This window comes from Syzygium oleosum, unplaced genomic scaffold (assembly GCF_021117445.2).
Source record: "Syzygium oleosum isolate NSW1041296 unplaced genomic scaffold, Sole_v2.1 Sole_v2.33, whole genome shotgun sequence".
NCBI lineage: Eukaryota > Viridiplantae > Streptophyta > Magnoliopsida > Myrtales > Myrtaceae > Syzygium > Syzygium oleosum.
The window spans coordinates 163398-176679 of NW_026607517.1; the positions used below are offsets into that span (position 1 = coordinate 163398).

The 13282-nt window shown below is 38.4% G+C and overlaps 1 protein-coding gene and 1 pseudogene across 1 annotated transcript; both read left to right on the forward strand.

Annotated features, from left to right (window-relative positions):
* Positions 1-576: 576 nt before the first annotated feature.
* Positions 577-8270, forward strand: LOC130135463 (jacalin-related lectin 4-like). The gene is given in 10 exon segments (XM_056304830.1): positions 577-1063; positions 2986-3380; positions 3383-3432; positions 3434-3967; positions 4260-4700; positions 4943-5389; positions 5956-6426; positions 6546-6998; positions 7169-7621; positions 7824-8270. Coding segments are annotated over 10 exon segments (4011 nt in total). The 5' UTR covers positions 577-578; the 3' UTR covers positions 8106-8270.
* A 2424-nt stretch (positions 8271-10694) lies between these two features.
* LOC130135506 (probable protein S-acyltransferase 23) lies at positions 10695-11998 on the forward strand (annotated as a pseudogene).
* Positions 11999-13282: the final 1284 nt, after the last annotated feature.

The following is a 13282-nucleotide window of genomic DNA, read 5'->3' on the forward strand; positions in this document are numbered from 1 at the left end:
AATGAAAAATAACAAAAGGTAAATTTATCACAGATATATCTATTTGGGATTTTTGACGATTAAAAAATTAATTTTAAATAAATTTATATACTAATTTGAGATTTTTAGTGATATTAATCTTTTTATATTTGATTCTGCATTTGTACGAAGTTGAACGTACAATCCACGGGGAGAGAGAGATTTTGCACCTGCCATTCAATTGGTTTTCTTCTACAAATGTTGGTTTTTTTTTTTTGGTCGAATTCTATAAATGTTAGTTGGAACCGATAAAATTTGCCAAGTAAATCCAAGTTGCAGACTTCGGATTTCGTAAAACCAATCACGAACAAGTCTCTAATTAAGTCAACTGACTTTTTTGGTCAAATAAATGCATCCCACCAATCGTTTCGTCTTCCCCGAATAAATTATTGTACGACAAGGAGCATGCATGTTCAAATTGATCTCAATGTCAAAATGTGAATTGTCTCCTTGAACTCATCATGAAGAAGTCTCTTCTTAATGTCTTTTTAACATAAATACCCTACCCATATGGTCTCACGATATAAGTTTCTACACCACATACCAACAGGACAGGAACCATGTGTTCTCATCAATGGATACATGACGTATTCGTGAGTTTCAGAGGCAAGGATGTGAGGAACAACTTCATATCGCACCTCTTCAGCAGGCTGGACGAGGCGGGGATTGACTACTTCAGCGACGAAGACAAAGAGGACGCTGGGGAGGAGATCAATGACAAGCTCTCGAGAGCGATCCGCCACTCAAGATTCGCCCTCATCGTGTTCTCCAAAAACTATGCTGACTCCAAGTCGTGCCTGAATGAGCTGGTCGAGATCCTCGAATGCAGAAGGCAGCTCAAGAACCACGGTCACGTGGCCATTTCGGTCTTCCATGGCGTGAGCACGGACGATGTTTCGAAGTTGACGAGTGGAAGCGAGTTCGCGCGAGGTTTCGAGAGGTTGTGCGAGAGCAAGAGAGACGACGCGCAGATAAAAATATGGAGGGATGCCCTAGTAGAGGCCACGCATCTTTCCGGCTTCCATTTGCAGAACCACGCTTGTGGGTACGTACTTGTGATTCTTTCTCCATGTCGAAGCTTAGTATCGCCATCCATCCATGATTGTTCCTTTTTTGAAGTTATTTCTTTGGTTTGTCTGCTTTGTAGACGGTTTTTGTGAAAAATCGACGGAATAGGTTTTCTTGAGGGAATTGAACTAGTATAAGTCTCTTTCGTCTTTCCAGAAAATTCTTGTTGCCATATTTTGAAAAATAACAACTAAGCCCTCTCTGTGAATCTTTCTTTCTCATTATGCTCTCCGCATCTCCCTCTTCTCAACCATGCTCTGCGTCGAGCTCGACTCAGATCTGTTGAGTTCAACTCGGATTTGACTCAGGCAGAGCTGTATGGGTTCTGGCTCAGCCCGGGTCGTGGTTGGTGGCCGGTGGTGATGGCGCGGTGGGGGTCTGAGGGGAGGGGCTGAGCATTGGGTGGTATAGATGGGGTTAGGGTTTTTGTCAAGCGAATTTTCATAGTAGGTGAATTTGAAACGGTGGGAAGGGCAAAATTGAAATGAAAATGACAAATTTGTAAATAGGACCAGATGTTAGATGCAATTGGAATGCTATTTGTAGGAATTCAAGGTTCATATCAGAGTAATTACATATTAAATTACGTATTTATTTAATACTTTAAATTTTAAGAACAGCTGGAAGTGGTTCCAAAAAATATTATATGATACGAGAGCCAATACTTTTTGATATTTTTTCCTTTAAAATATTAAGAAAGTCAAAGCAAAAAGCCGTTTTGAATTTCCCCAAGATTCTTGTATGCATTTTTGAGGATTAGGTAACCAAAATTAAAACTACAAAGGGAGACAAATGCAAACAAGATACTAGGTTTGAATCGGTTCACTTCCAAGAAAAAATGTATAATAGAGTCTACTAATTTTATTCCGCGACAAGTTCCTTTTGAGGTTTCATACCCCTTTTTGGGCCAAATTTTGGAGTTTCAGACTTAAAAACATGAGAACATAGTAGAAATTAGGAAAGTACTGACGAAGAATGCTTTTTTTACTTAATTTTAACTGTTTTATGGCCTTAGTCAGAAATGTGTTGCTTCTTCATAGTTCGTATGCATGGTACGGCGCGACGCAAGACGACCGAGAAACGCCAATAAAAGAGAAAAAACAAACAAACTAGACCCACCTTCCTTCCTCTGCCGCAGGATGAGGCTTCTATCGAAAGTAGAGCTTACTTGATGACCATTTCTTTATTATACATGTCAATGCCAATAGTGATTTAGGATACATTTGGTTCGACTTTGCGGGAATGCATTTGGGGAAATGCAAATACCTTTGGATTAAAGTGGTTTTTTGAAATGCAAGTAATGTTTGGTAAGTATTTTTTAAAATTAACTTGGGCTAAAGGACTTTTGCTAATATTTCAAAAAAAAAGCTTCGGTGGAACTTAACCACCGGCCACCCTGCCGGCTAGATCTGGTTGCCGACCAACCGCCGATGGCCAGATCTAGTCGCCGGCCACCACCACCTGTGGTCGCCGGGGTCGGACTAGCCCTCAAGCGGCGGTTGCCAGCCGCCGGACCTGCCTCTGGGGAAGATGAACAGTCATGATGAACAGTGCAAGTTGCATTCCGAAAATGTAACTTCTCAAAGCACCTCCACCCTTGCATTGGCTGAAAGTCCCTTGGAGAGTATTCCAAATACAATTGCATCTCCCCAAAGTGAGTAAAAAAGTTGCCAACACCATTTGCATTTGGCCAAGGGACTTTATAGCCCAAATGAGCATTCCAAATCTTTGAACCAAACGGGGCCTTAATCATATGCTCGATATTCTTCTATGCATATCTCATACACCCACGTTTAATTAGAGCACAATGTTTTGTCATGCGTCATCTTAAACGCACATGTCTGTTTATGTTCTCATACATATTGCTCATACAATTTATGTACTTACTTTTAACATCAGCAATGAATCGGAGTTCACTAAACTTATAGTCGACTGCCTTTCCGATAAGATTCGTCAAACATGGCCTCTCTACTTTGTGAAAAATGCAATTGGAGTAGATCGTTTGGCAAACGATGTGATTTCCTTACTAAGGAATGGCCAAGAGGAGGCTGTGCGCATGATAGGCATATGTGGTGCGGAAGGAATAGGTAAGACAACGGTGGCCGGAGTTGCTTGTGAAGGCATTCGTCGTGAGTTCAAGTATTCTGTCTTTCTCGGTAAAATTGGAGAAGGGAATCAGAGTGATCATCTCGGCTTACAAAAGAAGTTACTCAGAAATCTCACGAAGGTGGATAGAGTGATTTATGACATTCACTCCAACATCAATGAGATAAAGCGTAGCATGAATCGTAAAAGATACTTCTTGTTCTTGATAATGTTACTAAGAAAGAACACATGGAGTACTTCGGGCGCCGGAGATCGAGAATCCTTTTTCGCCGGGAGTAGAATCTTGATCACGACAAGAGATCGACATTTGCTGAAAGATCTCAAGGTAGATGAAAAGTACATTGTCAAAGGATTGAGTCCAGACCACGCACTTCAACTCTTTTGTCACCATGCCTTCAAGAGATCAGAACCTAAACAAGGCTATGAGGAGTTGTCTCTCAGTCTATTTCATTATGCAGGAGGTCATCCATCGGCCCTTAAAAGATTAGGTTCCTACCTTAGCGATCAGTCAAAAGATAAATGGCATGAAATATTGGACAAGTTGGTGAGAAGCCCTTATCTTGATTGCATTGATGGATCTCTCCCATTGAAATCCGATGGGCCGCATGGAGATCAACAGGGCGGTGCTTATGATGATAAAACATACACTGGTGTAAGGCAAATTAGAGTCCTCGCTGACTCTGTTATCAATTCCATCACCATCGATTATGATCAAGACGGGTGTTTGGTGCGTTCTTTGGAGCACGGCAGACATCTTTGTGGTAACATTTTTACGGTTAGTATCCTTTTACTCTTAAAAATTTCATTGGGTTGTATGTTTTCTGGACTCTGGATCATCATGATTGAGAGAAGTAATCATGTGCTATATGACACAAGAAGCAAAAACCCATCATATGATCAATATGAACTCTCATATAGCATTGTTGAAAGGAAGTCCGTGTAGATGGAACAACAAATCAAAGGGACAGACAAAAATCTAAAATTTAGGTTCCATATATGAACAAAATTACCTATTAATCTTGAAAGAGAATGGTGACACTTACAAAAAAATTTTGCACTTATTGCAGGTCAAACTAGATTATCCAAATGAATACCTGACTTCAATGTCAGGGCATATAAGAAACTACCAAATTCCTATCTTGATTCAATCTCTCAAATTCCATACCAACAGAAGGATATATGGACCATTTGGCTCTGGAAATGGGCTATCTTTTCATTCGGAAGTTGGTGGCCGAAGAATTATTGGGTTTCATGGAAATTGTGGCGTCCATCTTGATTCAATTGGAGCACACTTTGGGCCAATTTCTCGTGCGTATCCTTTTGAGGTTGTGGGACCATTTGGGGGTGATTATGGTACAGACATTTGGAATGACGGGAAATATACAGATGTGAGGGAAATCGTGGTAGGCTTCGATTCAACAATCAAGTATATCTCTATTTTATACGACAAGTGTGGACGTCCAGTTGGGCCCTTCATACATGGCACAGGTGGAGGTGAAACATATCGGGTAAGTCATTGCAAATTTTTTTCTTTTTTAAGAAAAAATTTTGGATTGTATAGCTGAGTTCCGCTCGTTTAAGTTATAGGGAAATATATGGGGCCAAAAGCAGTTAAAAGAAAAATCGGAAGAAATGAGACATCACAAAACCAAAAAAAGTGAACATAATTATCTCCTTAGAAATATGTTATTCTCTTGAATTTGTGTCTTGTTTTCCTCACCTCTTCTTGAATTTTGATTTTTTTCCTTAGATTAAGCTCGACCATCCAAGTGAGTACTTGACTTCCATCTCGGGCTACACTGAAGAAGTTTCTGAATGCACCATTTTTCAGTCATTGACAATCCATACTAATAGAAATGATCATGGACCGATTGGAACAGCTAATAATGGGAGGCATTTTTCATTTCCATACACCGGCGGTAAAATTGTCGGGTTTCACGGGAGTTGCCATGGCTCTCGTCTTGAGTCCATTGGAGCTTTTTATGAGCCAATTCCTCATATTCATCCTTTTAAGGTTTTTGGACCTTTTGGAGGCGACGGTGCAGATCGTTGGGATGATGGAAGATACGTTGATATAGAGAGGATTGTTCTTCGCTGCTCAGACTTCATTTATTCCATTGATTTTGATTATGTCAACCCGGATGGTTCTATTCGATCCACTAAGCATGGTCAAAATCTTGGGGGACATATATATGAGGTTGGTAAACTAATTTCCTTTATTACTTTTTCAATGTAAGGATCAGAATTGTGGAGGTTTCGATTGGAAATCGATTGAAATCAATCCCTAGGATTTCCATAAGGTGGTTGCTTGTAGTTTTTGAAGATAAGGCCAACTGAGAAGAAACTTTTAGGAACACTAGTTCGTTTGTTTTGCGAAAAATGAATGATTTGAAAAATATATTTTCAAAAATGATCGCTTGTATGGCTTACAAAAATAAAAATAAAAAATGAAAAAAATTTCATCGTCCATAACATAAATTGTTATCGATAATGATTAATTATGATAAGCGATACAAATGATCATTTTTAGGAAAATGTTTTTCAAAATTATTTATTTTCTGCGAAATAAATGAAACCTCAATATTATTTTCTTTGTTCTTTTGAAATAGAGGACGTGAAGTCTCGGCGAGGAAAAGAGAAGTTGATGATTTATATAACCTTTTAATTGATTATATTGGTTTGCATTAGGTTTACCAATGTTATGCAATGATTCATATCCATTGAACCCCTATATGATCTTGTTTAATGACTTGTAATTTGCAGGTTAAATTGCGTTACCCGCATGAGTTTATAACCTCAATTTCAGGTTTCTTCGCCGGCGTTATCAACTCGCTCACATTTCGAACAAACAAAAGAATATGGGGACCCTTTGGTAGAGAGGAAGGGGAGTACTTCTCTTTACCATCAGAAGCTGGGAAAATTATCGGCTTTTTCGGGACGGGTGGTGATTTTCTCGAATCTATTGGAGCACACATCGAGTTATACTCTAACAAGCTCTATCCCTTTAAGTCTGTGGGGTCATTAGGGAGTTCGAATCCGTCATTTTGGGATGATGGCGATAAGCATACCAATGTGAGGACAATCATTGTTGAATTTGAAACAAGCAAAGGGCCATTGATCCGATCAATCACATTTCAGTATGAAGAGGAGAACAAAGAATTGTGTCAATCGGAGACTCATGGTGGCATTGATCAAAACAAGTTTCATATAGTAAGGAACGTCGAGATCCATACGGTATGTCCCTCCGTACATACATATGCTTTGGAAAATCGTTACGAACTTGCATTGCCAAGATTGGCAGGACTCTTTCGAGACTTAAATCGTGAGTTTAATGGTCACATCTATTATTGCAGATCAAAATACATGATCCAAATGAGTATCTAACTTCAATATCCGGGTATACGTTTCAACCTAACAAAGAAACCTACGGACTTACATCTCTCACTTTTCAAACTAACAAAAGGACAATCGGGCCTATTGGTGTTGAAATGGGAAGGCACTTCTCATCTCCTGCAACGGGTGGCAAAATTGTTGGATTTTACGGGAAGAGTGGTACACATCTTGAAGCAATTGGAGCACATTTTGAACCGATTCCAGATCTCTACCCAATTAGATCAATTGGGCCATTTGGAGGCCAAGGTGGACGTGATTGGGACGACAAGAAATTCAACGGTGTGGTAGAGGTTCGGGTAACGCACAGCGATGTCATCCATTACATCATGTTTGTGTATGACAAGAGTGGTGAACAAGTTCGCTCAGGTATGCATGGTGGCCACATCGGAGAAGACAAGGCCAAGTTCACCATGGTTAGTGATTTTCTCCCTCTCCGATTCGTCACTGTTTACTTACTCATATCTCATTGGCAAAGACAATGTTGATATGTGTCTGGTCCGGTGATATCTTGAATTAAACTCGACAAATAGATCTTGTTTATTCCACTCGTCCAATTCTAAGAGATACTTTTTAAATTGCACAGTTTAAATTGGACTATCCACGGGAGTACTTGACATCGATCTCTGGTTACAAGCAAGAGGATGGTGATGACAACTACGATAATGCTGTTGTTCAATCGCTCGCATTTCACAGTAATAGAGGAACATACGGTCCCTTTGGCAAGGAGACAGGGAAGTACTTTTGGTATCCATCGACCGGGACCAGAATCATTGGCTTTTATGGAAGACACGGTGAGACTCTCAATTCCATAGGAGTGTATGCGGAGCCCATACCGCACCTGTATCCTTTCAAAACGGTTGGACCCTTTGGAGGCTCTGAAGGGACTCTATGGGATGATGGAGTGCATACCGATGTGAGGGAATTTTACATAACTGAATACATAGGAATTCACTCCATCAGGATTGCGTACGACAACAATGGTTCCTTCGTGTTAGGCTCTGAACACGGCGAAAATGACCACCTTCGATGCAGCAGGGTTAGTCTACTCTCTCTCTCTCTCTCGTCTTTTTTCTGTCTGTAAGTCGTTCATGCATACATGTTGCTTTTCATAATGTTCATAGCTTTATGTAGCACAGTATTTTGCATCGAAGACCGAGGCACTTCTTATTGGCATCCGGTATCTCGAGCTTTCATACGTTTACACAAGCAAAACGTGTTTCGCTTTGCTACTCTTGCAGGCCATTCTAGATTATCCTAAGGAGCGTCTAGTTTCGATATCGGGATTGATGAGCGGAAATGGAAGCAGTCCTCGCGCTGTCATCCACAACCTGAAAATACTTACCACGAAGACCACTTATGGGCCATTCGGACTTTACTATGGAGCATGGTCAAATGGAGATAATGAAACGGTAACGGAATTTCGCATCCCATCGGAACCAGGCGGTGGCAGGATCGTTGGCTTTTTCGGAAGGACAGGATCACATCTTAATTCTATTGGAGCGCGTCTGGAACCATATTAATTAAACCTCCTCCCTCCCCCAAGCCTTTTTTCTTTTCTTTCTTTGCCTTGTGATCGTAAGAATCTTCTTCTTCGTTTCTTTTTTGAGGTGATGTTGACGTTACTCTCTTTTTCTCAAACGATGGTCATGGCAAGCGTAGCATTATCTGATAATTAGTTGTGAGGATGCCCCGAGGCGCAACTGAGGTTATATTAGATGGGAAAGTTAGTCTTAAAAGAGAGGAAAATGAAGATAACAATTGCATGAATAGTCATTTTAAGGCTATTTTTGAATTAGAAACAGAGATACATACGAATACATGGATAGATTACTTCTCGACCATAACATAAAACCTCGGATTCTTTTATAGACCCAAGGGTTAAGCCGGCACTCCATCTTCACGTTGTCTCATGAATTGGGAGCGAAATTGTCAAACGATCGATTTTAAATATGTATATAGCACGTGTAATATGTGTTGTACACAATTCACATCCAATATAATTCATTTGGATATAGTTTGTCAATTTTTCAAAACTAATAACAACTTTTTGTCTAAATATATGTCTTCTTGATAGTTAATTTTGTCGATTTGTTTTACCCAAGAGTGACGTGCAAAAGAAGATGGAATGGACTAGGACAATCATGTGAGATGGGAACTCCTTGATTCCTGCACTGAAATTGAGTAAGGATTTATGTTTGTTATATTTTATATTTAGCTACCCCTAATATAATTTTAAGTTAAATAAAAATAAAATTTGTAGAAAATATAATTAATATTATGGTCTTAGTAGCTTCTTGTCGGAAATTATATTTACTATTTATTTTTATGCACAGCCGTAAGACTAATTTATAGATAGTTTAAGTAAACACAAGTTAATAATGTGAACTTATCACTGAATTATGATTATTGTGTCATTATTACATTATTATTGTTATCACTGTTTATCCATTGAGAAAAAAAAATAAGTTTACTATTTATTATCAACTATTTAAATTTAAAATAAACGCAATAATTAGATTAAATAAATAATAACTATAATTATCATATGGGACCAATAGAATTTAAGACATATTATTAGTTTCAACTTATTAGCTTACGCACTATTTTTTGAAGCAATATCTAATCATAATTCAATTAATAATCATGTTCTATATATTACTATGAGACACAAAACATTATAATCATTTATAAATTGCAGTAAATTTTCTATTACAAAACTCATGAAATCGAATTAGGCAAGCACCGGCCCAAGTTTGATGTAAAATGAGTGGAAAGTGTAGAAAAGTACTTTTGTAAAGAGAATAATTAATCCCTTACAAATCATAGTCCTATGTGTCAACCTTAATATATAGCAACCCATAGGAAAGACATAGTTATTATATATTTACATAGATATAGATTTTGCAAACCAAACTTAATTAATATTTTATTCTTATTCATGCTTTAATTTATTTCCATAAAATAGTTATTATGTTCCTATCTTATTCAATTTTGCAAGCTAAAGGTTTCGATTTGGTCTATGGTTGAGCAGAAGAATGCTTGGACCATATGTGAACCAAATGTGTAATTTTCGTTTGGCACCTTCAGAAAATGAATTATGAATCCCTAGCCTAAGTTTCAAAAAAAATCTGCTCTTCTTCATTACCTTTTTTGCCAAAAATTTGCTCATCTTCTTTTCTTCACTAAAGTAAAAGAGTTTTAAAAGAAACCAAAAGACAATAATCATGAAATCTAGGGTTTTCATAATTTTTAGAATATTTGGAAATCTGGATCAAATGTGAAAAGAGTGGAAAGATCCAAATATAAATCATAAGGAGTTTGTATATATTAAAAAAAAAATCAAAGAGTCAAAAATGGAATCCGTTAAATATTACTTAAGGGAAATTTTTATGTAATTAACCGCATTATTGTTACATTGAGGAAATAGTAAAAAATTTCCAAGGAAATACTTAGTAGGAAGAGGTACATGAAATGTTGAAATTCTAATAATTACTAATTTGCAGCATTTAAACTCGTTAAAACCATTTGTTCTCTAACAAAACTCATGGAATCGAAAAGCACATGTCCTAAACTGAAGTAAAAACAATTACAATATGTATGAAAGCACCCTTTATAAGGAGAATAAATCAATCTCTTACAAATCACAGTCGTATATGTCAACCTTGGTAGCAACTCTTAGAAAAAGACAAGGCTATTATATATTTAAAAAAGACAAAGATTCTGCAAACCACGCTGTGCAGATATCCAATTCCTATTCGCGCTCTATTTTGTTCTCATGAAATAATTGTTCAATTCCTATCTTATTCAATTTCGCGAGCTAAAGGTTTCGATTTCTATGGTTGTGCAAAAGAATGCTTGGACTAAATTTGAACTAAATGTGTGATTTTCTTTTGGCACCTTCAGAAAATGAATTCTCAATCCCAAGCCCATTTCAAAATATCTGCTAAAAAAAGAAAAGAAAAGGAAGGATAGGTTCGGGTTTGACCCAGAAATCGAAGTTGACCAGTGAGCAGGCGACGGTTATAAGGCATAAACCCCCCAAACTAAACCACAATTCCTGCAATCACCATTCAACCTTTCCCGCAGTGATCGCCTGAGGTCACACTCGTATGGCTTCGTCGGATATCGAAGTCACCGAGTCCTCCGCAGCGGCGAACACCCAAAACCCTCCCAACGAAGCGGCCCCCTGTCGATGAGTTCTCCGCCTCTGCCTACGGCGATTTGGAGAAATTGAGCAAGTTCGTGGAGCAAGAAGGAGCCTCTCTCGACACCCGATACTAACGAATACTACGCTCTACAGTGGGCTGCTCTCAACAACTTCGCCGACATCCTTCAGTACATCATTGAGGTATTGCTTTTCGTCGCTCGCTTCTTGTTCCTTTGCTTGCGTGTGTTAGTTGCTGCTGGAAGCATTTGCTTCCTACTTGTTTCTGTCTTAACGTACTAATTGTTGTAGCTCTTGATGTATGTCGGTGTTGGATGACGAATTGTTTTTAAAATGGCCATTGAAGAATGGGGTAAAGTGAATGTGAGGGGAAAATTACCAAAACAGTCCTAAATTTATTCTGCAATCGCGCTAATTCATCATAAATATTTTTGTCGCTTGATTCTGGCTCTGGAACTTTTTTATTTATGTCAATTCAGTCCATCCCGCCAATTTTGGTTGGCCGTGGGAGTGGCGCCGGCCGACATTGATGTGGTAATTTTTAATATTATTTTTTATTTTTTCAATTTTTTTTTTCTTTCTTTTCTTTTCTTTTTCCTTCATCTTCATCTTCACCCTAATGTGAATGACAACGTGAAGCAGACTGCACTGCATTGGGCCGCTGTTCGTGGAGCTTGGGTAGAGGCAGCTGATATAAATGGGTATCGGGTACTTATTCATTCTCTCATTTTTCTTTTGAGGTATTGTTGTTCTTATAGCATTGGCATGAAGTAAAGAACGAATTTGATAATTATAGCATTGGTGTGCCAGGTTTCGTCTTGAGTTAAAGAAAGGATTTTGAGCTTTTCATGGGTGACTTTTATGCTGTGCTGATGAACAGTAATGTGTGATGCCACTAGCTATAGTGGTCATTTCAATTTTTATGAAACTGCTTCTGCCAAAGATCATGGAATTGCATCTTCTGAAGTCTGTGATTTACTCTGTTTCACTATATGTTCTCCTTTGTGTTCATTGAGAAGGGTTGTTCCTTTTCTTACTTCGTCTAGTGTTAATTTTTTTCCCTTTAATTAATGACCATTCTTCGTTTGCTAGCCTCTCCACCGCAGGCAGTTCATGTTGACGGCCTTCTTAAATCGCATTGTCACAAGGTATCGTGCTGATTATGATGCACTAGATCAAGATGAAAGAAGTCCTCTTCTCTGGATCTTAAGGCGCAGGAACGTCATGAAACTGCTTTCTGGAAAATAAGCGGACAAAGTTGGACGCACATCACATGTGTATCCTCCAAGAATAAAGTGTGTTAAAGGATTTATATAGAATCGTATCTTCATCAACCAATCTCAATATCACCACTACGCTATATCTCATGTTCTATTTTTAGTTAGATCTCATAATTTACACGATACTTAGAACAAGATTATGTTAATGATTTGTAAACTAATGGTGGAGTTTAACGTTAAATTTAGAAGGTTATGGTCATTACAATTTAAACAACCATAATATTTTAATCATATTCGTAAACTAACCATGGAATTTAAAGATCCGAATAATATATAATGCAAAGCCAATCATATCCGAGGTTTTTTGCTACTAGGAAGCCGGTGCACCTCTACCTTGTTAGTCATACATGACCCTTACCTGGTTGGAGGAAAACATGGTTTAAATTGTTTTTCTTAATGTCGAATAGATCTGGGGTCTTTTAACTTATCTTTTCTAGTGAAAAAAAAATGCATCACATTAATCATTGGTTCCTTTTTCGTCCAGTAGATTATCGCACTAAAACCCGATCACTTACTTGAACCCGGCGAGTTTATCTAGGCTCGGGCAAAATTTTATACGGGCTTAAGAAATATGTTCATGAGTGAAGCGCCCGAGTAAGGATTTCTAAGGTCGATACCCAAATGGGGAAAAAATAATAATTCAAAGACGATGTTGTTGGTCGTGATTTAAAAATCGGGATAGCGAAATGACGAAGGACCCCGGATTTCGTGAGTGATAAAAATATTTCCATTTCTTTTTATAAGTAATATAAACTATCATTTTTTCAGAAAATATTTTTTGTAACTTTTTTGAAGAATAGGTTTACCAGCTTATCGAGTTTTTTGAAATGGTGAAAGACTCTTCCGTCCGAAACCGAGCGCCGAATGCTCACGATGGCAGTGCAATTTCCGCCAACATGAAGGGCAAAAAGGATTTGCATGTGAGGGATAGTCGGCTTCTGCATCAGCTTGGGAGAAAGGCGGCAGGCCTGGGTCTTAGTTTTTGTGGATTAAGCAAAATGGGGTGTTTCTAATGGAGCCACGGAGGAGGCGAAAGACAAGGCCGGCATGGAGCCGCGACTGAGATGGAAGAGATGAGTGGCGATCGCGATGTTACTTAAAATGAATAGTTTCAATCGGAATGGCCGAAAGTATCGATCGATCTAGTATTGGTTCCGGCCCACTTGGCCGGACAAATGAACTAATGACTGGAGTAAATCTCTCATCGCATCTTTGGCTTAGGTATTTAAAAGGGGTTAAAAAAACAAGGGGG